At 40.0% G+C, this 27,153-nt stretch overlaps 3 protein-coding genes across 14 annotated transcripts in view; 1 reads left to right on the top strand and 2 right to left on the bottom strand.

Annotated features, from left to right (window-relative positions):
* The first annotated feature begins 6 nt into the window (after positions 1–6).
* Positions 7–1,962, top strand: LOC108036226 (peflin). Its single transcript, XM_017112237.3, has 5 exons — positions 7–124; positions 184–400; positions 740–819; positions 883–946; positions 1,449–1,962. The coding sequence occupies exons 1-5, from the start codon at positions 116–118 to the stop codon at positions 1,673–1,675; spliced, it is 597 nt and encodes a 198-aa protein (XP_016967726.1). The 5' UTR covers positions 7–115; the 3' UTR covers positions 1,676–1,962.
* LOC108036224 (longitudinals lacking protein, isoforms F/I/K/T) overlaps positions 1,940–27,153 on the bottom strand; it is a 63,133-nt gene continuing 37,919 nt past the window's right edge. The window contains exons 6-7 of one of the 11 annotated variants that reach the window (XM_050887141.1): positions 22,892–22,996; positions 19,980–22,574 (exon numbers count right to left, since the gene is read on the bottom strand). In XM_050887141.1, coding sequence (XP_050743098.1) covers positions 21,118–22,574; positions 22,892–22,996 — 1,562 coding nt within the window. In that variant the 3' untranslated portion in view covers positions 19,980–21,117. The other 10 variants (XM_050887159.1, XM_050887142.1, XM_050887152.1 and 7 more) reach the window with 10 other exon arrangements.
* LOC127010487 (longitudinals lacking protein, isoforms N/O/W/X/Y-like) lies at positions 9,869–11,649 on the bottom strand. Of its 2 annotated transcripts, XM_050887162.1 has the most exons (2): positions 11,507–11,649; positions 9,869–11,424 (listed from the first exon to the last, which is right to left on the bottom strand). In XM_050887162.1, exons 1-2 carry the CDS (start codon positions 11,514–11,516, stop codon positions 10,445–10,447), a joined length of 990 nt encoding a protein of 329 aa, XP_050743119.1. In that variant the 5' UTR covers positions 11,517–11,649; the 3' UTR covers positions 9,869–10,444. The 2 variants fall into 2 exon arrangements, with proteins under 2 accessions (XP_050743119.1, XP_050743118.1); XM_050887161.1 differs by lacking the exon at positions 11,507–11,649 and having other exon boundaries at positions 9,869–11,492.

The raw sequence follows: 27,153 nt of genomic DNA, 5'->3' as shown, positions 1-27,153 counted from the left end.
GATTGTTATCGCTTGCCCAGGACAGTGTTGGCTAGCGCCCGATTTGTCATCTGTAGTTCTAGTAATTTTGTTTTGTGTCAAGTTCCAATTAGAATTACAATAGGCTTGTGACAAAATGTCGTATGTGAGTGTTTTGGGGCTTACTTAAGTGAACCTAAGATATTAATTATTGACTTTTCGCAGGGACAAGGCTATAATCCGTATGCCCAGCCCGCAGGCTATGCCGCCCCGCCCGGAGCCTTTCCGCCGCAGAATGCCCAGGTCTCTCCGCAGGCACAGCAATGGTTCCAAATGGTGGACCGCGATCGATCCGGAAAGATCAACGCCTCCGAGCTGCAGGCGGCCCTGGTCAATGGACGTGGCGATCACTTCTCGGATAACGCCTGCAAGCTGATGATAAGTAAGCAGGGGTCCCCCAAAGAGCACCCAAAATTCCCATACATAGCTCCCCCTCCAGGGGGACGTCTGTGACGTCAGTTGACTTCCGTGGGCTACACGCATACAGTGGGACTTCCATAACGATTCCCCAACTTTGCATATCTTAGATACCTAGTTTATTTGATGGTTTATATATAGAAATATGTATCACATATGTGTATAATTTTGGAAGTTCCACTGTGTTTCCCCTGTAATCCCACATGCAAATTTGTTTAGAACCCCTGGATCGCACTATCTCAATTGTTTATTCTGAGATTTATGTAGTATTTTATCGCATTTTTAACGCATTTCACTCAATCAGGCATGTTCGACAACGATGCCAGCGGAACCATTGATGTCTATGAGTTCGAGAAGCTCTATAACTATATCAATCAATGGCTGGTGAGTTCCTAATAGGTCTTAATGCCTGGCACTTTAACTCATTTTTGGCTCACTTACTTACAGCAAGTCTTCAAGACCTACGACCAGGACGCCTCTGGGCATATTGAAGAGCAGGAACTAACCCAAGGTGCGTTTTTGTTAGCTAAACCCATAGAATGAGAATATTAATTCTATAATTTTAAAGTGTGAACCCTATTTTCACCAGACACGTCAGTCTTTAATTTTTCATAACTTTGAGTTCTTGTGGTTAAACCAAAATGTAGTAAATTAATTGAAAACGAATCGGTTCTCATTTTTCCAAAATAAACTTTTTTTTTAATTAAATCTAGATCAAGCGGAAAAAAAAATATGACTCATGCTCAAAAGGAATAGCAAAAAATACACCTTCAATGAGCCAACCCTTTTTAGCACTAGATATTACTGATAAACAACAAGGTCATAAAAACGATAGAAACGTGAATTTCTAAAAACAAAATGTATGAATATATAATACATAATATCTAAAAAAATTGCGAATTATTTATTCTTTAAGAAACAACTTATAAACAATATTAATTGTTTTTTAGTTTAATTAAAAATAAAAAATACCTACTCCAACCATTAAACAAACTATTTCCTGCCGCCCACAGCCTTCACCCAGATGGGATTCCGCTTCACGCCCGAGTTCATCAACTTTCTGGTGAAGAAGAGCGATCCCCAGAGCCACAAGGAGGTGTCAGTGGACCAATTCATCGTGCTCTGCGTGCAGGTGCAGAGGTTCACGGAGGCGTTTAGGCAGCGCGACACCCAGCAGAATGGCACCATCACCATTGGGTTCGAGGATTTCCTCACCGTGGCCATTGGCTGCTCGTACTGAATGAATGAACCAAGGCAACCACTCCAAGGGAATCAATATCCACACTCTTTCACGCATCATTACAATCAACAATTCCGCTTCTGTGCATTCTCTTTAAATTGGTTCGGGTTTTGTTAGCTTTTTAATGTGTAAATGCGATATTCACTCCATAGTCCTATTGCAATCTCCTGGTATCAAGATCAAATTTCAAAAGTATTTGTTAACGCAGTTCGACTCGACCATAGTACAAAAGTCTCTTGCGCCTAATAATAAACTAAACACACGTATTTTTAAAAATTAATATAAAATTGTGTTTTATTTAAAATGTAAACATTGTATATGAAAAGTTCATTATAAAATCATGTCTTATGTTAGCAGTCACACTGCCGCACAGTTCGTAATCGTGTCTTCGTGGATCGCTGAGGGTCCCGATGATATGCAGTTAGGAATTACAATCTTATAAAGTATACAATCATAAAATCTCGGGCGATTCAATGTGACGGCACAAAAGCTTAATGGTAAAATACAAACATTAATAATATCAGATAAAACATTTAGGCATAATAAGTGTTTGGTGGTTTTTGGTTTGGGAATCGTATGGTGTTCCAATTTTCTTTTTGGTCATAGGTATATAATTTTTAAGATACAAAAAAACTCAGTCTCAAGGTCCATAAATATATGAAACGAATGTCTTTAGGGCGAGGAATAGTTGTTCTCCAAAATGGGTGTGGATTGTTCATCAGTAAGATCCAAAGTAATCTCTTCTAAACTAGTTCAGTCATGGAGAGTAGGTGGCATCGATTGAGTTTATCGAGTAAATATCAAAAGCTTTGTCTTCTGAGCTTGATCGAGACAAGATGCGAGATCGTTGGATGGCACAGGATTTTTGGGCAAGATGCTGGAAACTTTTCGGAAATAGGCACTTGGCGAGCCCTAGTAGAATACTTTTTGTTCTGGACAGCAGCGTTATGCGTTTAATATCTTAACTAGTAGTGTGGCCTTAAAAAAACATTTGAGCGTATTCTTGAGCTCCTCGATAGATTTTGCACACATAATCGTAACTATAAAATTGTTAATTCGCGATTGATTGACATTTTTATACAATTTCAGAGTTATTAACTAATGCTTTAACGTAATGAACGCATCGTTAGATGAAAAGGCCTTAAGACTACTTTGATTATTCGCTTGATTAGATTGGTTTTCATTTGCTTAGCTTACATAAATATTACTACAAGTAAACATTAAATATTTGGGATGACACATGAATGACAAGAAATTAAAATATATATTCGCAAATGGAAAAATCAAGACTCCAGTCAAACAAAAAGTTGTACGATTAAATGGAAGAAGCATTCACTTAGTACCCCCAAACACAGTATTATTTGGTATCAAGCTTGGAGCCCTCTCCGTTGAAGTCGATGATCAGCTTGCCCTGCGAGTCATCCGACATGGAGCCGCTCATGCCGCTCTCGCACTTCATCGAGTACTTGGAGCGCCGCTTGCTGGGCAGCTGGGGCAGATCGGTGTGATGTTTGCGCACATGGACGCCCAGGTTGCCGCGCTGCTTGGACTTGTAGGGGCAGTAGGGGCACTGATGGGACGGCTCCTTGCCGCCGCACTCGACATTCTCGTGGCGACGCAGGGTGGACTTCCAGCGATACTTCTTGCCGCAGTGGCGACACTCGTACACCGGCTCACCATCCACCCCGATGCCATTGGGACTGGTGATGCTGCCGTTGCTGCTGCTGCCGCCATAATCGCTCAGGGTGAACTCCAAATTGCGAAAGGCCTGATGGGCCTCCAGAATGGAGCTGGCCGATCCTCCATGGGCGTTGGCACTAAACATGCCCAGGCCAGAAGTGTTGGCAAACTTGCCGCCATTCTGCTCCATCAGGTGAATGTCATCGAAGGCATGGTAGCGTCCCTCATCCTCGTCCTCGGTGGAGTAGCCCGGTTCGTTCTCGCACTCCGAGTGGCGGAGATCGCGCTCTTGCTGTTTGCGCAAGAGGTTCTCCAGAATCTTGGTGGGCGTTACATCACCCACAGGGAAGGCACCTGCAGCCACACCCACACCCACACCCACATCATTCTCCTCCTTGATGCGACGATGTGGCGTCTGCTGACGCAGTATCTCCTGGGCGCGCAACTGCTGCTGGAAGCTGTGCAGGCCGTTCCTCATCAGGGCCTCGGCAATCACCGCCGCCTGCGGTTTGGGGGCCAAGGCAGCCGCACTATTGGCCACCAGCACCGAGGTGGGTATGGCCTTGACCAGGCCCAGCTGTTCTGTGGACGACGACGCCGCTGTCTTCAGGGTGAATTTGGGCCGTGGATGAAATGAGGCGGCGGCGCCAGCGGCAGCACCCACCACACTCGTAGCTGTGGTGTTCTGAGCACGCATCATTTCATCAGCACTCAAGTTTTTTGAGGCCGTCTCGGAGGCCGAGCCATAGACGGCGATGGCCGAAATGGTCGAGGGGTCCAGGATCTCGCCGGATGTGGGCGAGACCTGGCGGTGGGGCTGCTCCTGCTTGGGCACCTTGGCCGACTTCGTCTTGTAGAACTCGAAGAGCATGTCGGAGACCTCGGTGACGGAGAGGCGCTTGCGGCGTGATCCGGGCAACTGCATCTTCTGCTCATCCCGCTGCTTGCCATTGAGGATGCTGCGCTGGAAGCTACGCTGAATCTCCGCGGTGCTGGCCACATCGGGTGCAGTGTTCTCCTTCCTGCTCAAATCTGCAAACGGAAACATAGTTTGGATTAGTTTTTTCTTTTTCTCTTCACTCCGCTTGAAGTTCCTTGGGTTTTGATCTCTGTCAAATGATTTGATGGAGCTGTGACAAATGAAAAAGCAAGTTGAAACTCTCGGGTTGCTGGGATTAGGGCAAAAATGGTGTTAGATGACGAGCATGCAATAAATAAGCAACTAAACTACTAATTGCTAAATTAAATAAAGCAAAACACATAAAATTCGATTTTTTCTTTCTTTTCAATTAAACAAAGGAAAGTACACATAATTATAAATTTTATTAATTTGGTAAACACATTTTCTTTTCTTTTTTGGCATAAACAAATAAAGTTTGGAAGCTGCAGCAAATGAAAACGTTTTTTTTTTTAGGTGATGGATGATGATGTTGTGGCTGAAGTGTTGGTGGTTTTATGTGGTGGGTGAGTTTTTGGAACCGAAACCATTTTAAATGTAAACTCATTACCTGAGTTATCTGGAAAAATAGAGAAAAATAGGTTAGCTATGTGTTGAATTTAAAAATTTCTTTTTTTACAGGAGATATTCCAAAGGTTATTTGGTTGTACCTAAAAAGAAAAACAAGTTTAAAAATTAGTTTTATTGTTTAAATGTTTTGTTTTAAGTGGTTTTTAAACTGTATTGTAGGTTTGTGTTGAACTGAGGCCTTATAATGACAAAAAATAAATGAGATAATATTAGGCACTTTTTATAATTATTTTTAGGGCATTTATTGCTTTTAATTAACACAAAAACACAACACAGTTATAAAAGCACACCTGTAAAGTGCAGGTTGCGGCTTTAGCTTTGTGGGTTGGCCTGGGCGGAGCTTTATTGTTATTTATTTAAATGAAAACATAAATAACATAATAAACATATTTAAATATTTCACTCTAGTGTATAAATATTCAAGCTTTTCCAGCTTTTTCGCTGCTTAATTTGCATTCCACCCCGACCAACGCACCGAAAAGCGTCCACACGGCAACACAATCGAAACTGCACTGGTTGGCTGGCCCTAGCTTACGGGTTTTCAGTCCAATCCAAGTCCTAAATCCCGAAACGCAGCTGCATCTGAGAAATTCTCCTGTATCTGCGCATCTGTGTGCGTGCGTATCTGTGTGCGAGCGTGTGTATCTGTTGCACAGCAAGTGTACCCTGCCTGCTTTTGGGATCCGGCTTCATTTCGAATCCTTGATTTATTTTCGGGTTCTCTACCTAACTCAACAGTTGTTGTTGTGGGCTGTCTGTTGTCCCTTCTCCTCTTTCTATTTATGGAAAACTGCAATACGGAAAACTTTCTCTGAGCGGAAAATCGCTCTCTGTTTGTGTAAGCCGCGGAGAGAGAGAGAGAGAGAGAGTTTTTCAAAGCATTTCGAGCAGGCGCAGTGAAATACAGATGAAGCCAGCTTCCGGTGGTGTTTTCCATGTTTATTTTCCTATTCCAAATGCATCTGTTCAAAATACATGTGGGATTTTCAAGGTCAGCTGGGGCGAAGTTAAATTGGATTACTTTAGACTCGTTAAGGCCTTAGCTTGTAGACCCATTTGTGGATACATATTTCTGGAACTATTTCGAAAAAGTCATATTTGAAGAATTTTTTGGGAATATATATTTTAGGTAACTCAAAACCTTGATCATCTTTAAAATTAGCAAATTTATAGAGCTTGATCATATAGTAGACCAAATTATATAAATATTTTTAAAAAGCCTGAAAAAAGATATTTCTAATAAGATATGCTAAGAAAAACTAGGAAATACCCTTGGAAAAGCCAAACCAAGACTTAGAAAACAGTTTTTACTTTGGAACCAGTTTTTTACATTAAAAATATAATTCATATTTAATACATTTCGGTATTTAAATGTATTTTTTTAATTTAAGGATATTTAAACATATAAACTTCAATAATTCGTAAAAAAATCTACAATATTTTCTCATAATTCATATAAAGGACAGAGGAAATATCATTAAGATTAATACTTTTAAATTTGTTTAGAACTAAACCATTTAGCTAAATAAATTTAGAAAAATCCGTGTTTGGTAAATTTAAATTTAAAAGTTTTTTCCAAAACAATCTCTGTTTTAAAATTCCTTAGCAGGGACTACAGAGAAAAGTTAAGGACAGCTAGGTTATTAAGATATGTACATATGCTGGGAATTTCCAGAACTCCAGCTTCAAGGCGCTTCCCTTCTGGAAATATCTCTAACTGCACGCACACACAATTATCTTGTCGATCAAGGTCTACCGACTATTTTCCAGGAATATCCCACACAAATAGCTTGAAAACCAGCCCCTGGAACTTGTGTGTTCTGTGTGTTTGAGTTGATAGTTCGGATAGTTCTGGGCCAGACTTTGCGAAGGCAAAGCCCAAAAGGAGAGACCGATAGGGCAGGCAGGCAAAATTGGGAAAATCGGGGAAAATCACGTGGGAAGCACAACTGCAAAAGCCGCACGCCGGCGCAAATACAGATACACATTGATGTAGATACAAAGCGGGCAGTGGCAGGCAGGCAAACGCGGCTCAGGCAGTGGAAAATGGAAAACTTATTTTTAGAAAAACACACAAACAGATCCTGATTTATGTGTGCGCAAATGTTTTTCAAATGCGTTTCGGGATTTTGTGTGGGCGAGAGCGTGATGAGATACGTGGGATGGTATAGAGCGTGTATCTGAGAGATACATATCTCTCTTTGGAGGACAAAAGACCCGGCAGTACAGTTAGTTTGTGGTTGGCCGATTCTCCAGGGAATTGGTTTTCCTTTTTGCACTGCCATGCTGATTCAAGGGTACCATCCACCCAACTATTGTTACCAAAAACCTGTTTGGTTAAAGGATTATTAATATTTTTCACCCTGGCATTCTCCTACTTGATTTCAGTTTTTCCAAGGAAATAACAAAGGTTGAATGGCTCTAAAAGATTATCAGGTACTTGCCTGCTCTTGCGTCCTTTCGTTATGAATACATTTGCCAATTAAAGGATTAACTGAAAATAAAACAGAAGGAGTACAAAACAAATTAATAAAATAAAATAAAGAATAATATAACACATACCAACCTTTTTAGAAGGCGCAAAGAAATAATAGTCGGCAGAAAACTTAAAAGAAATTAAAAAAATAATAAATAAAATTATATAAAACGTTAAAAATTAATTTATTTATTACACCATCTTTTAATATATGTTTTCTTTTTATTAGCAATAAGTATAAAATCTCTTAAATTGGACCTTGTTCACTATATGGACAATAACCTCCTCTATATAATGTCTATCTAATCGTAATGCAAAATATTTGTAGAAGTAATTTCAAGGCCAGAAATCTACTTTGAGTACTTAACGTTAATCCTAACTATTACGCGAGTTTTACACAAATATAATTTGTGGGTATATGGTAATCTTTTATTCTATTATTTTTGGTCATTTAAATTTGGTTCAATTTCTCATTATAAGTCATATAAGTTCAAATAGATGTTGGGAATTGATGTCGATTAAGCTAATATGGGCCTTTGATACATTGATATTGTTATATTGTCAGTTGTAATAAAATGGATTCGATTAGATTTATGTAAGTATCAATTTCTTGTACAAAGGCAATCTATGTTGCTAGAAAACATATTTATAATAATGACGAATAGAGTAAGGCCCGTTTGTTAATGGTAGAGTAGGCTTAAAACTTCTTAAAATGTCGTGGAAAAATAATTATTACTGTTCCTTGTTTCACTCCTGAAACATTTTGAACCATTTCTCGTATAACAAATATCTATAATTATATGTTTTTAACGATAAGGTAAAGTTATTTAGTAAAAGTTAGAAAACTCTTCTTTGTCACATAAAAAGTCAATTTTTAAATACACAAAATCGAATCCAAATGGAGTTGCTATCAGGAAAGGCTTATGATCTTATAATCAAGTTGAAAGATGAGTAGTTTATCTAAATGAGTACAGAGTGCTCCTTGCGCATGTGCTCGTTGAGGAAGGCCTGGGATCGGCAGACGCGGGAGCACAGTGGACACCGATTGGACTCGTACTTCGGTGACCTCTTGGTGGCCTGCCGCGGAAGCTTTCGGCCGGGAATCAGGGCACTACTGTCTATATTACTCATGTTCTGGACGAGATGCTGCAGGGATCTGGCCGTCGAAATGGAGGCCAGCTGCTGGAGGGCTATCATGGCATCCGAGGTGGCCATGGCCTTCTTAAGGCTCGCTGCACTCTCCGCATCCGAAGGCTCCTCGTTCTCGCTCTTCTGGTCCGAACTAATCCTTTCAGCCGGTGGACTAACCAATTTTCGATCTCGAACTGCGGCTACCTTGTGTCTAGAAGTGCTGGGATAATCCGGTGGAGTAGACGAAGTCTCCTGGGTGCGCAGATTGTATTTCTTCTCCACGGAAGCCCCTGCAACGAGATAACAAGTCCCAGGAAATCAAAATAAAAATACAAATCATAAGCATAAACAAAGGGAATAGTTTAGAAGCTAAATGAAATGGAACATAAAGGTACATTCAATCAAATCAATCGCATTCATACATATTTACAATAAAAAGGGCACATTATTGTAGGTAAACTAATACAAAAGAGACTTGGATTTCGACAGAACAAGACATTCGCTTGTCTTCCACTATTTATTTACAAAATCAGTATTTCTTTTTTGGTTTCTTTTTTGGCATCAACGAGAACTGGTCTAGTAATAGGCATATAATAATAATAATTTGTGTAACAAAACTTAAATGAACTCCACAGAATCGTTCTCGATTTTAATCTCAGACGTATATGGATAGTCGGTTTCCTCATCGGTGGCTGCTGCTGCAGCAACGGCGGCCACCTCGTCATCCGCGGCGGTGTCACTCAACCGCTGGTTGCTGACCTTGGCCTTGGGCTTTTGTTTGGTCAGCGGCTCCAGGAAGAGTTCGGCGTCGTGGAGCTTCTTGTGGCGGTTGAGGTGGGAGCGTCGTTTGAACCACTTGAGGCAGAAGTCGCACTGGAACCGCTTGAAGTCCTGGCACTCCTCGCGCTGGTGCAGGGTCAGTCGGTTGAGGGTGTTGTAGTAACGCCCACATTGGCACAGAAGCTGGTTCTTCGAGTGGCGACCCGTGCGAACCGAATCTGCAAGTAGGCGGGAGAAACGAAAGAATAGGAATGCGATTGTTTAGGCCTTTCCATACAGCTAAGCTAGTCACATGTGGTTTTTTTTTTACAGGGGTTTCGATTCAGGCTAGTTGTTTGTGGTGATCGTGGTGATGAATACAACAAATTGGTTTTAGTTCGACATTTTTATTGGCTGATAAATGATTGGACTACTTAATCGATATACGAGTCAATTATAGATAAATTATAGACCTTTTTTGGTTGTGCCAGTCAGTCCCATCCATTGGCCTCCTGTCTCCACACCTCCATCCTTGGGTTTATCCTAGAGAAAAGAGAATCATATTAGTGTTGGTTTTTAAACTGGTCCTAGCAATTGATTTAATGATACTTCTGCTCGATTCGATTGTAAACATTTATTTATTGGTACCTTCATATACATGGTAAATACGCAGTGATTGGGGATTATGTTTTTAAAACGTTATCTAGGGCATAATGTTCGAGTTTAAAATACTTAAATCTACACTTGACTTTGAGCTGATTCGAAAAATTGATTCTACAGATTGAGCAATACAACTTGAACTTCACTTGACGGCGCGTTTCGATACTCAGTCCAACTAGCCTAAGGTATTTAAGATTACAGTTTGAGATCATAACTTTGGCTATATTACAAACGATTTACTGACTAAATGGGGTTCATAGGGATTTTTGGAGATTTAAAAAGTCCAGGGCGTGCCATCCAATCACTATATACAAAGGAGCAGTTCTATATCAACAGATATTCAGATTCAAATGTTAAAGTGATAATGAATAAGGTTAGTAAAAAGCAATAACCTATTTTGTAAATCTCAAAAAATCCCATAGATCCAAGTAAATTCATATGGATAGGATTAGAAATCATCACACATCATGGTAACTCACAACAACAAGTGCTAAACAGAGACTACAAATGCTAATTCATCTTATGGATAATCGACCTAGGTGCCCAGGATGGCATCCCCGGAGTCGGCATGCTTCTGGTTCATATGCTTGCGCAGATCAGACCGATACTTGCACTTGTGCGGACAGTGGGGACACTTGAGATTCGGCTCCACGCCGCACTCGTAGTTCTTGTGCCGCTTCAGGGACCCCTTGATCTTGTAGGTCTTGCCGCACACATTGCACGCATACTTGCAGTCATCCAGCGGATAATCACTGGTCACCTGCTGCAACGTCATCGTGGTGGCCGTGTGAATGGTATTAGATATTCCATTCATATACAGCTTGTCCGGCTGTTGGTGAACCGCCGCACCATCGTCGTGAATTTTCTCCACCACATAGCCCTCGTCGTCGAGCAGGTGGTCTTCGTCGTGCTGATCCACCTTCATGGCCTCCAGTTCCAGCTCTCGTTCAGCCTCATCGGCATCGGCCAGCAGCAAACCAGTGTCGTGCGTGGACACCACAGTAGTGGTGTTGGTGGCACTCTGCGGTGCCATGGCTATGCTGGTGGAGCCATACTGCATCACATCGCGCAGCAGCATCTTGTCCTCCAGCCTGGAGGTGTCTATTTTGATGTACTCCTGCCGCGCATGCGCATGCGCCTGCGGTTGCTGGATGGTCAAATGCTGACGGTGTTGCTGCTGGAGTTGCTGCTGTTGATGTTGCTGCTGTTGATGTTGCTGCTGCTGATGCTGCTGGTGCTGCTGCTTGACAATCTGTATGGTGGTGGCCTGTGGCTTGTGCAGCAAAGTGGTGGTGCTCGTGTTCGTTGTGGCATTCTTGGTGAGCGCCGGTATGGTGTACTGGATATTGCCCACCGGATTGCCCAGGTCGTCGGGTGGCAGCTCCACCACCACGGTGGCGCCCGTCAGCAAACCCGATCCGCCGTTGCTCAAGGTGGTGGCCGTGCTGAGCGATTGGTTGGGTGCCGCACTGGCAATCGAATAGGGCACCGTCTCCAGAATGGTCCAGTAGCCATCTGCAAGAAGCCAGAGGGAAAGAGAAAGACTTTTCTTAGTCATCCGCCGGTTGGTTAAGTCAACAATCGGTTCTATAATTACTTGTAAGCATTAACAAGTGTGTGAGCTGCAAGGCCGTCCAATTGGTTTGTTATTTGGATTTTTTGTTGGAGAGTGTTGGGGTTCGGTTGAGGGATTATAAACTTGGGCTTTTTTGGGTTTTGCTTTCACGCATATATAATTCGTATGCTTTATTCTTAATTGCTTGCATTTACAATATATTTTTTAAAAAATGTACAAATTCTTGCTTTACGTTTTGCTTTGCTTCAAAGAACACCAAGAACTATAATTACAGGCGTTTCATATATTTATAGTAGGTATATCGAATTGTTAAATGTATAACTGAGGAATATAGTATGTGTGTGTTTGAATAAACGTGGCAAACTAATGGCGCTTTAAGTCTTTGATTGCTTTGCATGCGAAAGCCCTAATTGCTGGCAAGAATATTTGAGTTTTGAGAACACCAACCACAGTAGAACTAAACATTTACGTTTTCCATATAAAGTAGGTAGTAGGTATATCTGTATCTTGTACGTATCGTATGTGTGTATAAATAAAATGGTCTTTGACCGTTGTTGCGGCTAACTTAGGGATAACTCAAACATAAAGACAGTAAAAAAAAGGATGAAACGAAAAGTTTAAAAAAACGGAATGCGCTCAGAGAAATCGGTATAAAAAAAACGTTAAAAGTTCATTAAGTAATTTGTGCAGGAATGTGGACCAGCAATGCCACAACAATTGGGTTCGGTAGGTTGTAGGTTGGTTATGGTTTTTTGGAGGTTGGAGGTTGGAGTTTGGAGGTAGCTACTACTTGGACAAGCAACTATGTATTGTCATTATTCATTTGGTAAACATTTCACATTACGCCTCTCGAGCGGCTGCTCTTGGGATGTTTAATAAACTCCTCCTTATTCAACCATCCTCGTCGTAGTCCTCGTCATCCTCCTCGCTCTCCTGCAACGCCGGCACCGCCGTGATGGTCAGATCTCGGCCAGCGAAATCGAAATTGATCTCGCACAGGGCGGCAGCCACATCGCTGTCCATGCCACCTGCGTCGCCATCCTCGACATCACCATCCTCCTCGTCGTTGCTCAGATCGTCCTCGTTGCGTATCACATACAGGCTCTCCTCGTTGTCCCTGGACTGCTCGTAGAGCATGCAGTGCTTGCGCTTGGCATGCCGCAGGACATGATCCTTGCGCCGCGATCGATACTCGCAGGACATGCACTTGTACTTCTTCTGCTTGAGGCAGTATTTTCGCACATGCTCTTGGAGCTTCTGGTGGGACTTGTAGTAGCGATTGCAATGCTTGCATTGCGTGAAGGACTCCCGGGATAGTCCTCCTCCTCCTCCGCCACCTGAATTGCCAGCACTGCCTGAGGTGGTTTTCACATGGGTGATGGTGGTACTGCTACTGGTGGTGTTGGTGTTATTGTTGTTGAGATGATAGCCATAGAACTCGTCACTGGCATTGGCACTGGAGCCAGGATTGGCACTGGTCGAGGTGTCCACGCCCAGAAGGCTGCCCAGGATCGGATAGATGTCTGCTGGTCAACACACATGGGTACGGTATACACACACAGCATGAAGGTGTCGGAACAAAATAAAAGGAGAACAAACCAAAGGCAAATTAATAGTGGGCCAATAACTGAGCACACATCAACTTAAATTAGTTAAATAATATATGTAAAAAATATTGAGAACTTAGTGTTTCGTTTTGTTGGCTACTACCCAAGAGACGCTGATTGGTGAATGTTGTTGAATGGCGAGTTGTTGAGTTGTTGTTGCGTTTCGTTTGGTTGAAGTTTTAGCGACATTTGATGATGGTTTTATTATGAAGATGCGATGATGGATGGATGACACAATCCCCAGAAGAGTTACACGTAAGCACCACATATACAAAAGCCACTCAAGCATTTCTCTGAACAAAAGCTTCGGAACATATGTACAGAAACAATAAGGTAATAGACAAGAAATCACAAATCAAATGTTGGTGTTGGTGTGTTGTTGTTGTTGGTGTGATTTTCAAAACTACAACAATACAGCAAATTAAATTACATATGTTTATCATATATTTGGATTTGTCAGTATAACTAAGCTCAGATCACTTTCATTATAATAAGATTGATAAGCATGTGGGGGGCCATTCGCGATCTCCTCGGTCTTCGTCTGATTTTTGCACACCTCAGATGTTCCAGTAAACCTAGAAAAAGAGAAAAGTACTATTAGTTCGAGGTTTTTAATTTTTTTTGATTATTCTGCATTCTGTTTTATGGTCAGCTGTAAAGAGAGAAATTTCAAACAGCATTTAAAGGTGTTGGTTCGTTTTTCTATTTTTTTTCAATATATATTTAAATTTAGTTTTTATTTCTTGTTTTGTTTTTGCCTGTTTACTTATAACAATTAAATCGTTTTACTCGTTTAACATTTAAAATAGTTTTACAAATTTTGTTTAAGGCGTTTTCTCGGCTTTATACACAATTACATAATTAAATTTACTCTGAATTCGTTCAAACATCTCTTCGTTACATTGAAATACGGTTTAAGCACACTTTTTCATAGTCTAACTGGCATTTTGAATGTCGTTTTATTAGTTAGATATCATTTTTCATAAATATATTGATTTCTATTTTCAATTTGTTAATCTAAATTGCAGTGCAAAAAGCAATGTGATTCTTTGTCGTATTGTATATAAATTTGTTGTAAATTTATTTGTTGGCGCAACCTTAGCTTTTAAACAAATGTTCCAAAACGAATCAGTTTGTTTTTCGTTTTGTAGACGCATTTTCCTAAATTTTTTCGGCGCTTTGCATTCATTTTCAACATTTACTATTCGTAAAGCGTGCGTTACAGCAATCAACATTCAATTCTCACTTTCTTCTTCGTTTTTTGTTAACTTAAGGCTACGATTTACTTGATTTATTGTGTATGCGTGTGTGCTATGTGTTTAATTCCCCATTTTGTATTATTAGTTTTTTTTTGGAAATAATATTAGAACAAAAATCAAACAGAAAATGTAGCTTAGTAAAAATAAACAAAATATCAGATTTTCTTAGAACATACTTTATCTATTATGTATGTGTGTTGTTTGTGTATTGTGTGGGTGTGTGTGTTTGAAAAGAAAGCCTTTCTCATGTCCATAACTCAAGCTATTGCCCACCCACTCCGCTCTACCCTGCTCCCAGCTCATCTCATATCTTCTCAGCTCATCAGATCCGATCTGATATCTATGCTTCGTTTCATTTCAATCACAATTAATCACATCGATTCCTTTATATGTTTGTATTGTTTGTTTGTATCTATTTATAGATATATTTTGCTTTACATATAATTTTACATTCACAGCTCCTTGTTTACAACTTTTTTAAACGTGTTTTTTTGTGTGTTTTGGGGTGAGTTTTGGGTGTTTATAAATCTTTGATATTGTTTATTTAACAGAATTAATAAAGATACATATTAGTAGAAATAGAGTTATCTGGGTTAGTACAATTTCTCGAAAAATATTTCACTTCTTATGGTATTCGCCCACATACATACACTCAGAGAAACGGCTCAAACTTGAACTAATAGCCATTAGGTGTTTGTACATATGCGAACTGCCTGCGTTTGTTTTTCGGGATGTGTTTTTTTTTGGGGACTTTGTGTTAGTAAATTGTTTGTTAATCAAATTATATTGAAATTTATCACATGCTTTTCTTTACTTTTTAACTATACGACTCGAAAGTTTTGCCACTCCGGGACCAAAATTGTTTGCATGGTCTCTGGTCTGTCTTGAATTTTCTTACAATCTTTTATATTTGGTTCATTTCGAGTCCATCACATGCGCTGTTGATAAATTATAAAATAGGCATAGTAGACGAAGCCATACTCTACTCCTTGCTCTTGTTGTAACAAAAAATTAAATGTAATTAAAATTATTATGCTTTATAGATAAATAAGAACCACAACCTTAGAAAAAAGTTAAATAAATCGCTTTTTAGATTATCGATTATACAAAACGGATACAAACAGTGAAGTTCGTGTGTAGTGCACATTATTGTTCGTAAATCTAACAAAATGATAAGCAAAACTGTCTAGAAACTGACTAGCGCAAGAAAGCGACTATAAAATATACATAATTATAAACGTATGAATCAAAGCAGATAACCAAATTTGTTTTAAAAAAGTATAACGGACTAAATTTAGAATTTCCTCACCTAATTCGAATACTGACCGATAAGAATTTTGTTGTTTTTTTCTCGTTTTGTTTTAACAATTTCGTTTTATATTCGTACATAATTTTTTTGTGTTGATTTGTGCCAATTTGTTGTCTGTTGTTTAATTTACTTCTTTATCACATTTTTTGTGTGGCACAAACTTTAAAACCGACAACAAATTATGGTATGCGCCCTCTATGTGTGTTTTTTTAGTTTTTTAATTTTTTTTCTTTCAATATTTTGTTTATGAAGTACCTAAGCGAGTTTGTTATACATTTAAGCTCTTTGTTTGTATACCAACAATTATCAAAACGTTAATTGGTGTTTTTTTGTGGATGAATGTGTGAAACAAAACGCTCTTTAATAGATACTATATATATTATCGTGTTATAACAAGACCGCGCACTGCAATATTTTAGGTTTCTCTTCAAATTTTGACAAAAGTAAATTATTTTTAACAAGGAAAAATATACAATTATTATTACTATTAATTACAATGAGGACTATATTCTTTATATCACATACCAATTTATATTTCTGACTGTGACTCGATGCGAGTTCCCCCAACCCGTTTACATTGCCAATTTCTACCTCCGTTTTCACACTCGCGTACATGCTGCTTTTGTTTATGTTTACATTAATGTTATTTAAAAATAATTAATAACTGTTTTAGTTTGCCTTTAAAAACCGGTTTGCTTTGTGTAGAGGCGCCTAGACCCAAAGCCACGTTAATTTTGATTTCTTTCTTTTTCTTTTTGGTCAAATTAAAATTCCCGCTATCACATATCGTGGTTCGTAATTAAAACATAATTTAAAAAACGTTTATGGAATGAGCACAAGATAAATTAATAAATTGTTTGCTTTGCTTTGTTTTGTTTTTAGAAAAAGAGTAGATAGAGATCGTTGAGTTGTAACTACTAGCTATAATTTGTTATATATATATAATGCGTAATTGTATCATGCATTCCTGTGGCCTTTGGGGTGCGTACGCGTACCTAAGCAAACTTCAAACATTTCGTTTTGTTGATGTGAGTTTGTGAATATATAAGCAAACAAAAAATGTGAAAAGGTAAAGAACGACGACTGCTTTCTTTCAGTGTTTTTCGTTTTTGTTTTTTTGGTGCCTGTTTCGTATTGCACATGATCTAGTCGAATCAGATTTGGAAACGCCTTCTCCTGGGGTCTAACTTAAGCTCTACATTTTGACTCTGTCTCTGACTGTGTTTTCCGTGTCTCCCTAGGTGTACTTGATGTATCATTACAATCATGAAAGACGCGCGAGAGTGCCCTGCACTAGAAATTACACTATAATTAATGTGAATGTTATATTTTGTTGTTGTTGTTTGCGTTTTCTGTTCTGCTACACAATAAAATGCATAATTTTCCCCATTTTCCGTATTTTTCACCACAATCAAGAAAAAGTTCATTGAGATCATTGAGTTTTCCTAAGGATTTACACACATCATGCAACATGCGGCGGCGCCTGCACTCTCGCGCGCCCCTCAAAACAATCGCCTGCCAATTGAAAACCGAAATTACAAACTAAAACACTGCTCTGTTACTGACGAAAAACTACCAAGATTAAAAGTGAAAAAAAAATAACATAATTAAAAATGGTCTAAGAATTAGAATTTGTTAATATTCTTTCAGTATATACATAGTTACGAGTTAGTGTAGTTGTATATATATATATTTGTATATATATAGATAGATATATATCTGTAAAAACGACTATATGTTTCAAGATCATTTGGAAAATTACATAAAACCGCGCTCTGGACTGGACTGAACTGTATGTGTGTTGATTAGGACTTGGGACTCTGACTGAAGCTCTGACCCGGCTCTGAGGACCCAAAAAAACCTACACTATCTATGAAGAACCTGCTTTCTTTCTAGATCCCCGATACCGAACCCGGATCCGGATCTGTATACGTCCCGACAGCCACTAGTTGCTTGAGAGCCTGGCGTCATTGGATGCCGTTGCAGCGTTTGTTGTATCATCGATGTTGGTGGGTGCGCATGTGCAGCACGAGATTGTGTTTGTGCTTCGACTTCTTGTGACAAATGGGGCACTCGAACTTGGGCTCCACCCCACACTCGAAGCGCACATGCCGATTGAGGCTGTGCGGCCGGGCGTAGGTGTTTCCACATCGATCGCAGGCATAGGCACCGCCTCCGCCGCCGCCGCCTCCTCCACCGCCTCCACTTCCACCTCCAGCTCCACCGCTTCCTGAGCCAGTGCTCCAGTTTCCTATCACTGATCCTCCAGATGCTGCTGCCGCTGCCGCCGCAGCAGCTGCTGCCGCCGCCGCCGAAGTTGAAGCTCCTGCAGCTCCTGCTCCTCCGGCGGCTGAGGCGCTTGTGTTGTTGGCCGCCAGTCCAACAGCTGCTGCCACAAATTGCACAGCCACACTGCTCGCTGGATCCTGGCCAGGACCACTGCTACTGCTGTAGCGTCGCGTCGGCGTATCGGGACGTGGCACCTGCACCGGCACAGCCGGATACATTTGCGGCAGCGCCCGCCCGTGCGAATGATGGCCCTGGTGATGGTGATGATGGTGGCCCAGAGGCAGGGTGGCGGCAGTGGCACCGCCTTGGGCAGCAGCTAGCAGGGCTTTGGCCAGGCCTATGCGCAGATCGCAGGGCTCCATGCTGTCCTCGTCGTTGCTGTCGTCGTCGTTGTCGCCATTACCATGACGCGGCTGGGTCTTGGGCACCAGCAGGTTACTCGGGCAGTGGGTGGTGGTGGTGGTGGGCGTGGCACGGCCACTTTCGTGCTCATTGTGATCCTCCAGACCGCTGCCCGGCTCGAACTTGATAATCGGCGTGCCAATGGGGCTGGTGTAGGGACTCGTCTTGATGCGCACTAGACTAAAGCTGCGTCGGTTGGGCGACAATTGGCCATAACCTGAAGGGAGTGACAAAAAAAAACATGAAAATAGAAGAAATATCATTTTAGTTTGTAGCATTTTCCATCTAGTTTTATAGATTTTTTATAGGATTTGAAATTACTTTTTTTTTTGATTGAATAGAAATCATAAAAAGACCTATTACTAACTGGAAATAAATAAAATTTTAAGTTTTACCGTAGTTGTTTAGAGTCTTTTGTTTCTTGTTTTTGAGTTAAGTATGTTGCTTTAGTGAGGACATGGTGCTATATATGGAGTGGAGTGAACTGGATTGGTGTGTGTTCTGTGTGTGTGTGTGGTGTGTAGATGTCATTGTGTGTGTTTGTGTGAGCTTGTGTAAGTAGGCTGCAAAAGTAAATTTTTATTAAATATTAAATTAAAAACACAATGAGTACATCGAAAATGTTGAGTAAAATATTTTGAGAGAGCTAAGCAAAAATAAACAACAACGTTTTGGTTCAAGTTACAAGTGATAAATGGCTTCAAAAACATCGTTTTTTGAATAATTATTTGGGATTTATGTGTTTTGGGTGGTTAGTGACAATAAACACTTAATAATTCTAGAGTTGGGTAGGATGGTATTACTCAAAGAACTCGGAAATCTCAAACCGGTTTCCAGTTCACAAAACGTTCTCTGCTCGCTTTATCACTTTATAGAAATACGCATGCAATATTTAAATGTAGGGGAAATCATAATACAATAGTCAAGTAAAACTAAAGAGTTATCGGTAGAAGTAATGGATATTTGTAAAAAATAATTCTATACAAACTAAGTTTTTCATTGGTTTCATTTTCATGTTTTAATTTTTAAATAAATGTAATGCTATGTATAGTAATCAGTTTTTTACGCTTCACAATCGCTAAGAAGACAGATAGATAGACAGATTGGTAGAAGAAACTTAAAGTTAAACCTTCGGCAATACAAACGAATGGAGTATAACAAAAGAAGAGATCAAACTACAAATCTACTAGGTCTCATACATAGTTATGTAAATTATAGTTACTTCATCTAACAAATACATATATATATAGTATAAATAAGTTCTAGGTAGAAGGATACATAGTTATGCATATCTATATTGTATAAATAGTTTTCATATAGGTTGTAGTAGTTAAGCATGCAAACAACAATAAGAGAGGGAAGAGGCAACACCATGAATCGCGTTGTTTGGCTGGCGTTCATCAGTCAAGACCAACATCATCATCATCATCTTCATCAACATCACATCAATCCATCCACCTGAAATATAGATCTGATTAGTATAGATTCTAAGCAAAGGATTGTATTGCCTAAGAATTTTCGCTTGAAGGAAGGGGAGAGGATGTGGTGGATATGGAATGGCGATCGAGTTCTACCTGTATATGATGTGGAATGAGGAAATGTTTTCATAAAATAAGTACAACATGGGGTTTTGGTATTTTGTTTTTGACATTTGCTTTTAATTGTATTTCGAATTTTCTTTTGGGGTTGTGTGTCTTGGTTTTAAATACATTTAGCCGGCAATAATTACGATTCATCAGTTTACGGGAAATACATAGTTATAATCGTAGTACTCAATTAATACAATGGTATTCTCTCTTGCAAACTTCATAGAGGTATTTGTCTTTTTTTTCGTTTACATTACGATTTCGGTAAGGTAATTTGAGGGTAAATCGCTCGGTTTACTGTGCCGGATCTGATTCGTCGTGATTCTGTTCATTAAATCTAACAATTTTCAAAGCATACATGCGCTGATGATATTTCGAATTAAACTTTATAAACATTCGTCATTATCAATTAGGTTTAATTTTTGTCTAAAATTGAAAATATTATATCTCATTATCGTTTCGTTTTGACTAGATAATCGGTTTTAGTTAATAATTATGGTATTATTATATAAGCATAACTTAATGACCAGAAATAAATTCTTTAAAAATGTTTCTAACAAATTAAAAAAATTATTGCGTATGCAAACATAATACGAAATCAAAAAAGTTTATCATTATCATTATTAAGTATCTTTGGAGGGGCATTTGCTTTATGTTCATGCCATGCATATAGTTTTGGGTTTTTTATTTAAATAATTATTACAAAAGTTTCCCTTTTCTTTTGTTTGTTCTTGTGTTTTTTTTTTTGTAGCACACTTAAAACAATTTTAGCTGATGACTAGTTTATATAATTTTCTTTTTGCTTTGGTTTTGTTTTTTTGAATTTTTTCTTTTTTTTCTGGGAAAAAATTTACACATATTTATACGAAGTTTAAATTTAATTTTTGGTTTCTTAGTTTTTTTGTGAGAATTTGCTAAAGCAATACAATGTTTTTGTTCTTGCATGTCTTTTTGTTCAATGTATTGCAAACTACACCTAGTTTCCACGGCTTCCACCGGCTTCGTTCAACGAAAATAAAGAAATTGTAATGGGGATCCAAGGATCCGTGGGGTCCAGGGATCCGGGTGATCCCCGTAGGTCAACGTGAAGGAGTAACCAAGATTTGCACTAGCAGAAGATTCGTTTCCAAAAGCCGTTCCTCAGCCGCGGCCTGCATTTTGTACAAGTCCAAGCCTCTCCTTAAGCACTGTCGTTCTGGAACACCAAGGTGTAGGTGCTGCTGGTGCTGCTGCCGCCGCCGTTGTTGTTGTTGCTACTACTGTTGCTGACCGGAACGACGGCTCCGTTGCCCACTCCCATGACCACTGGCACATTGCCACCTGGCAGCGGTTTCTTCTCCTCATCGGCATCCTTCTCGCGATCCCGACACTTGGTGTTCAGGTGACGCTTCAGATTGCTATGGACATTGGTGGCATAGCCGCACATCTTGCTGCAGAAATAGCGAGGCGGCAGGCCGCACTCGTTCTTCAGATGACACTTGAGACTGTTCTTCCACTTGTAGGTGCGATTGCAGTTGCGGCACACCCACGGCTTCTCGATGTCTGCATTGTAGATCATGTCGGCGGAGTGCTCCAGCGACTCCTTGCGTGTGCGCTTGTTCTGGACGAGCACGCGATAGCGATTGTCGTCCGAGTGCGACCAGTGCAGGTCGAGATTCTGGCCCTTCATGGCTCCCAGTCCCAGCTTGTTGCCGCTGCCCATCAGCGTGCAGTTGGCCGTGCTAAGGGAACCGCTCGTTCCCGCAGCACCCGACATCATTTGCTTGGGCGCCGAAATGGTCGTTATTGTGGCTGGTATGGCGGGCAACTTGATCTGCAGCGACTGACTGGTGGGCTGGAGTTGTAGATGCTGCAGATGCTGCTGCTGTTCGAGCAATTGCTGCTGCTGCTGAGCACTCAAAACGATCTTTTTCACACCACCACCTGCGCCAGCCAGGGAACCAGCCATTTGCTTCTCATTCGATTGCTTGGCATGCTTTTGAGTGGCCGCCGCCGTGGTCAGTAGGTCGTCATCGTCGTCATCGTTGTCCATCAGATAGCTGTCCTCGAACTCCTCGTTCTCGATCTTCACCGCATCATAGGTCCACGACAGCGGACTGCCCAGCTTGAGGTCATAGTCAAAGGTGTTCTCATCCTCCAGCGCCTCATTGCATACGGCCTCGTCGTCCTCGTCATCCTCATGGATCGGCAGCATACTCTCCGGATTCTCGATCTTCACAATCACTTCGGTCATGGTGTCATCGATGCTGTCCAACTCCACGCCAGCAGCCGCCAGGGCAGCGGCCGATGCGGCATCCACATTGCAGTTGCTCGAGGAGCCATTCTTGTTGCCATTGTTCGCCGGCGTGATGCAGGCAATGGTTGTGCGTCCAATGCTCCCGATACGGGTCACCGTCTGGGTCAGCGTCTGGGTCAGGCTGCTGTTGCCGCTGCTATTGTTGTTATTCAAATTGCTGCTGGCTATGGCCGCTGCTGCCTGCTGCTTGGCTGCAATTGTGGCTGCTGCCGCTGCCGCCGTGGACGTGGATGTGGAGGTCGAGGTCGTCGTCGGATTTCTGGGCCGGATCGGCGTCGATGACTTGTTGTTAGTGGTTTTAGCATCGTTTGTGAGTGACTTTTTGGACTGAGTTAGTTTGTCTGATAGTTAGTTTAATTGTCGGGATTTTTTATTATTTTGATTTTGATTTTTTGGTTAGTCATGAAATAGAAATTCGGAATGTTTAAAGTTAGTTAATTTTGCCAATGTATGAGAAATGTATAAAATCGTAAAACAATACATAAAAAACGTATGATGTGTCTGTGTGTGCTCAGCAACAAAACAAAATGTAAGACTGTAAAAAGAAAACAAAGTTATTGGAAAAGTTCAAAATACGAAGAAATTACAATTTGTAAATTAAAAAATAAATAAATCATGTATAGGTAATAAGAGTAATGCGGTCAGTGCAGCCAAATACCTGAGGTTTCGTCAGCGGACTTATCGATGATGGACTTGTCAGCCAGCATAAGCCAGTTGCGCACTCGAATCCTCGACTCTCCGCCCTCGAGTTGGCCACTTTCATCTGTAAATGTTAGAAAATCAGATGTTTTACATTAGTAATCATATATTTTTGAGACAAAAGTAGTAGTAAACTTTTTAATATAAATGTTTTTGATGTGTGCCTATCCTTTTGATGATGCCCTAACCATTTTAGTTTTTCTTTTTGTATAATTTGTGTGTTTCGAAATAAAAAGTTTGAAAAATGAAATAAAACGTTGTGTATTATCATATATTAAAAATAAAATCAATACTTACAAGCATTAAATAAAACGCTACTAAAATCTGTGTGTGAAAAATAAGACGTATCAGCTTAGACATAAATAAATTAATTGTCAACTCACTATTGCAAACAACTTTCGTTTCTTTTGCGTTTTATTACATGGAATTTGTATATTTTTCACATTGAATTTGGGTTTTTTTTTTTATCAATTTACAAAAAAGTTTTACAAACAATTCATAGAAAAATTAAATATATATATTATATATATAAGGGTATGCTAATTCTGTTTGTTTAATGAGTATTTTTTGTCTTATTAAGTGTTTTTATTTATATAAAATTATTCTCTATTTATATAGTTTTGCGTTTTCCTATTGTTCAACAATATTGTTTTTAGAAAATTTGAAATTTTCCACTTTTGCCATAATGTTTCGATTTTGGAATTTTAGAAATTGTTTCGTTTATTCTTCATTTTATAAAGAGTCGCTAAACTTAGCCCAACACCGCAATTATATAACCAATGTTTTTTTGTTTTAAGAACTTTAGTTTCTTAAAGAAATTAATATTTTATACGTAAGCATTCGAGATTTTTCGTCTTCCTCCTCGGGTTCTTTAATAAAGTATTAAATTATGATAGATCTAAAAATAATTGTTTTTTGTTGCACAGTTTTACTGGCCGCACATTTCTGTTTGGGTTTTTATCTGCTCTTCGTGTGAATGTTTGTAGTTTGTCGTCGTTTTTAATTAAAGCTTAATAAAATCATCTATGGAATGTATTTCGTTGTAGTGGAAAGCAAGAAAATAAAAATAAATTACACTTGACTACTTATAAATGTGCAGCATAAAAGTATAAAATAAAAAGTACACACATTCATACCGTATATTCATAGGTTAATAAAAAAATAATAAATAAAGTGCATGTGACGTATTTTGTGGCGGTGTTCTGTTGGTTGTTGTTTCTTGTTACTCGTTTTCTGTGGTTGCTATTGTGGTAGCTCAGCTACTGAATTTTTGTGGTTTTATTTTATATTTTTTATCGTTTTGGAATTTGGGTCTTGCCCTCACTAAGTACCTGAGTTTAAATGTCTAATAAAATAAACCATTTAAATCCCGACCTCCTCCGGTTGGTTGACTTTTCACTTAAATTCCTGCCTTAACCTACTTCATATGGCTTTAAACAATTACGAATATCGATTTTATAATAGATTTGTTTTAAATAAAATGTTTGCAAATTGCTTATATTTTTTCCATCAATTTTTCAAGGCACTTTCTCCGTTGACTATCAAACGTTTCGCCTCGCCTACACATTAAATTCTATAAAAGGTTGAGCTTAGTGAATGTTTTCTTCTCCTCTAGTCTAAGACATCGTTATAATAGCAAAATATTTCCACTTGAGGTAAAATGTTGTTTGAAGAGGCTGGTTACTGACTGACTGGCTGTATTGGGAACCTAAATTGAATCTGTTTGGCACTCTGTACTGAATATCTCCCATTGGGTTCTACCAGTACACCATCGATAAGAAAAAACCCAGCTTAAGCTTATATTTTTAACTCTCTTTGCAAAACCCCACTGGGAATCTGACTATCAAGCCGGCGTTTTTCCTTCCTTTAATAGATGTACTTGGTAAAAAACCCTTCTGGTCAAGTTGATTGATTGGTTTCTCTTAGCGAGTAATATCTTAATATGGTCTGAGTTTTCCTTTTTATCCACTGAGTTTGCTACTGCTACTGTTTCTACTTTATATATTAGTACATATATATTTATATATATTATTAATATATATATTCCTATGCTATTATTGAATAATTCTTAACCGTTTCATTGTACAATTTTTGTCTTTCATTTTTTACGATTTGTGTGGAATGTCGCAATATCTAAAATTGTTTTTTGTGTAAAATCATTTTACTGATCACTTTGCTGTTTTGCATGAAATAATAAAAAATTATAGATTTTCAAATCGGTCTCGTGTAAACAATTAATAACAATAACAAAAAATTATTTTATGTGAAATGGCGTAAATTTTTGTGCTTTGCAACAAATTGTTTTGCGGTCCATTCGAACACTACTTTCGTTTTCCCTTTTTCGAAACATCCAGGCATCTTAGAAAACTATTTCATTTTGTTTTTTTTCTCATTTTTTGTTTGTTTTAAGCTTAATTTGGCACACTGATTCCGTTTTCCCGAGAGCTTGGTGTGTGATTATTTCTTTTTTTTTATATATCTTTTTATGTATGTAATTTCCTTTCGTTCTTAATATCCCTGATTCTGATTTTTTAGTTGGTCGCCTTTCTCAACATTAATAACTGATCAACGTTAACTTTGTTTGTACAGACTCCGCTTGGTTAGAGCTCTTTTCCCTACGAGAAGTGCGGATGGAGTTCCACTCCGCTGGCCAGAGCAGCTGCAGCCGCTGCCACAGAAACGGCTGCCGCGGTGGCGCCACTGCTGTCGCCATCCAAGCCGCCGGTACCGGCATAACTCTTCACATCCTCCAGCTTGAACTTCTCCTTGTGCATGCGCTCCATGTGCCGGCCAATGTGCATCTTCTGCTTGGCCCGGTAGACGCAGAACGGGCACTGGAACTGTGGCTCCTTGCCGCACTCCCACTTCTGGTGATTGCGCAGCGAGGACTTGAGCTTGTAGACTCGCCCGCAGACGGGACACGGGTGTCCAGCACCATTGTCCGCACCGCCCAGCATGCTGCTACCGCCGCCGCCGCCACCGCTGTTGTTCGAGGGCGATTGACCCGATCCCGAGCCGGATACCACGCCCGCCGCCGTACTGCCGCTAATGAGGTTATTCATGGCGCTGATGCTGTTCAGGATGTTGATGTGGCATAGTCCAGCTGGGCCGCCAACATCCGCAAACGTCACGGCTCCACTCAGTGTGGCCGGATAGTCGCTGCTATTGCCGCCATTGCCCGAGCTGGCCTGATCCTCGCCAAAGCTCAGCTCGGTGCCGGCAGCAGCGGCTGCCTGTTTCTCGGCCACGGCTTTGAGCATCAGTGCGGTGGCCTCCTCTTCGCTGAGGTGCTTCAACTTGCCACCGCTACTGGTTTTCGTGGGCTTGCCATTGCTGTTGTGATTGCTGCTGCTACTGCTGTGGATTCTGGCCGGGGTGGAGGCAGCCCTGGGCTCACTTTTGCAACCCACATCCGTGGGCGTCTTCCGGCCACTGGAGCTCGAATCCTTGGCGGTCAATCCTCCTGCTCCTGCCGCTGCCTGCTGTTTATCCACCGACAGATCGGTGGGAAAGACCAGGGGCTGGGCACCTTCGCGCAGGGTCACCAGGGGCATGGCCAGGCGGGCGTTCCACTCGTTCCAGGTGAGTCCGGCTATACGCGTAATACTCAGATCTATGCAATCATTTTGTTTGGTGTTTTCAAGTTCAGGTGATTTTTTTTTTAAGGAGGTTGTAGTTTGTTTAGTTATGTTTTGGTTTGGGGGTTTGCAGCGCGCACAACATATGAAAATAAAAACAAGAAAAGAAAAACAAAAGAAAAGAAGAACGAAAAATAAATAGAATTACTTTTGACTGGACACAGGACAACTGCAAGAGATACTCATGTAAGTGCAAAAAAAAGTCAAAAAAAACAGACTTAACACTTAGGGCTTGGATTTGGCTGTTAGATCAAGCTGGGTGGGTAACCAACACAGAGATACACACACAGAAATGAGAGTGGAGAATTTTTGTCTGGGATGATGAGATAATCTGGATGATGCAAAGCAAAAATAATTAGTCAAAGCATTTGGGGGGTGAAGATAATTATATATATAACATGGTGAGGATAAAAAGCATTAGAAAGTCGTGGCATGATTCAAAATTAGAGTACAAAATAATAAACATATATACAGTTAAACAGATAAGATAAAAAGAAAACTCTCTTCAATAAAAACGTTGAGCAAATTAAGGCCAATTAGTGCAGGGTGTAAACATATTTATTTTAAAAATAAATTTAAAAAA

This window comes from Drosophila biarmipes, chromosome 2R, assembly GCF_025231255.1.
Source record: "Drosophila biarmipes strain raj3 chromosome 2R, RU_DBia_V1.1, whole genome shotgun sequence".
Lineage (NCBI taxonomy): Eukaryota > Metazoa > Arthropoda > Insecta > Diptera > Drosophilidae > Drosophila > Drosophila biarmipes.
Note: the sequence above shows the minus strand (reverse complement) of the source record. Positions and strands in the feature narration are given on the sequence as shown.

Bases quoted from the DNA above. Each gene is read 5' to 3' on its own strand.
- LOC108036226 (XM_017112237.3), top strand. The intron at 401-739 runs GTAAGCAGGGGT...TCACTCAATCAG, and splicing joins CGCCTGCAAGCTGATGATAA to GCATGTTCGACAACGATGCC. The intron at 947-1,448 runs GTGCGTTTTTGT...TGCCGCCCACAG, and splicing joins AGAGCAGGAACTAACCCAAG to CCTTCACCCAGATGGGATTC.
- LOC127010487 (XM_050887161.1), bottom strand. From the start codon at position 11,467: ATGACTAAGAAAAGTCTTTCTCTTTCCCTCTGGCTTCTTGCAGATGGC.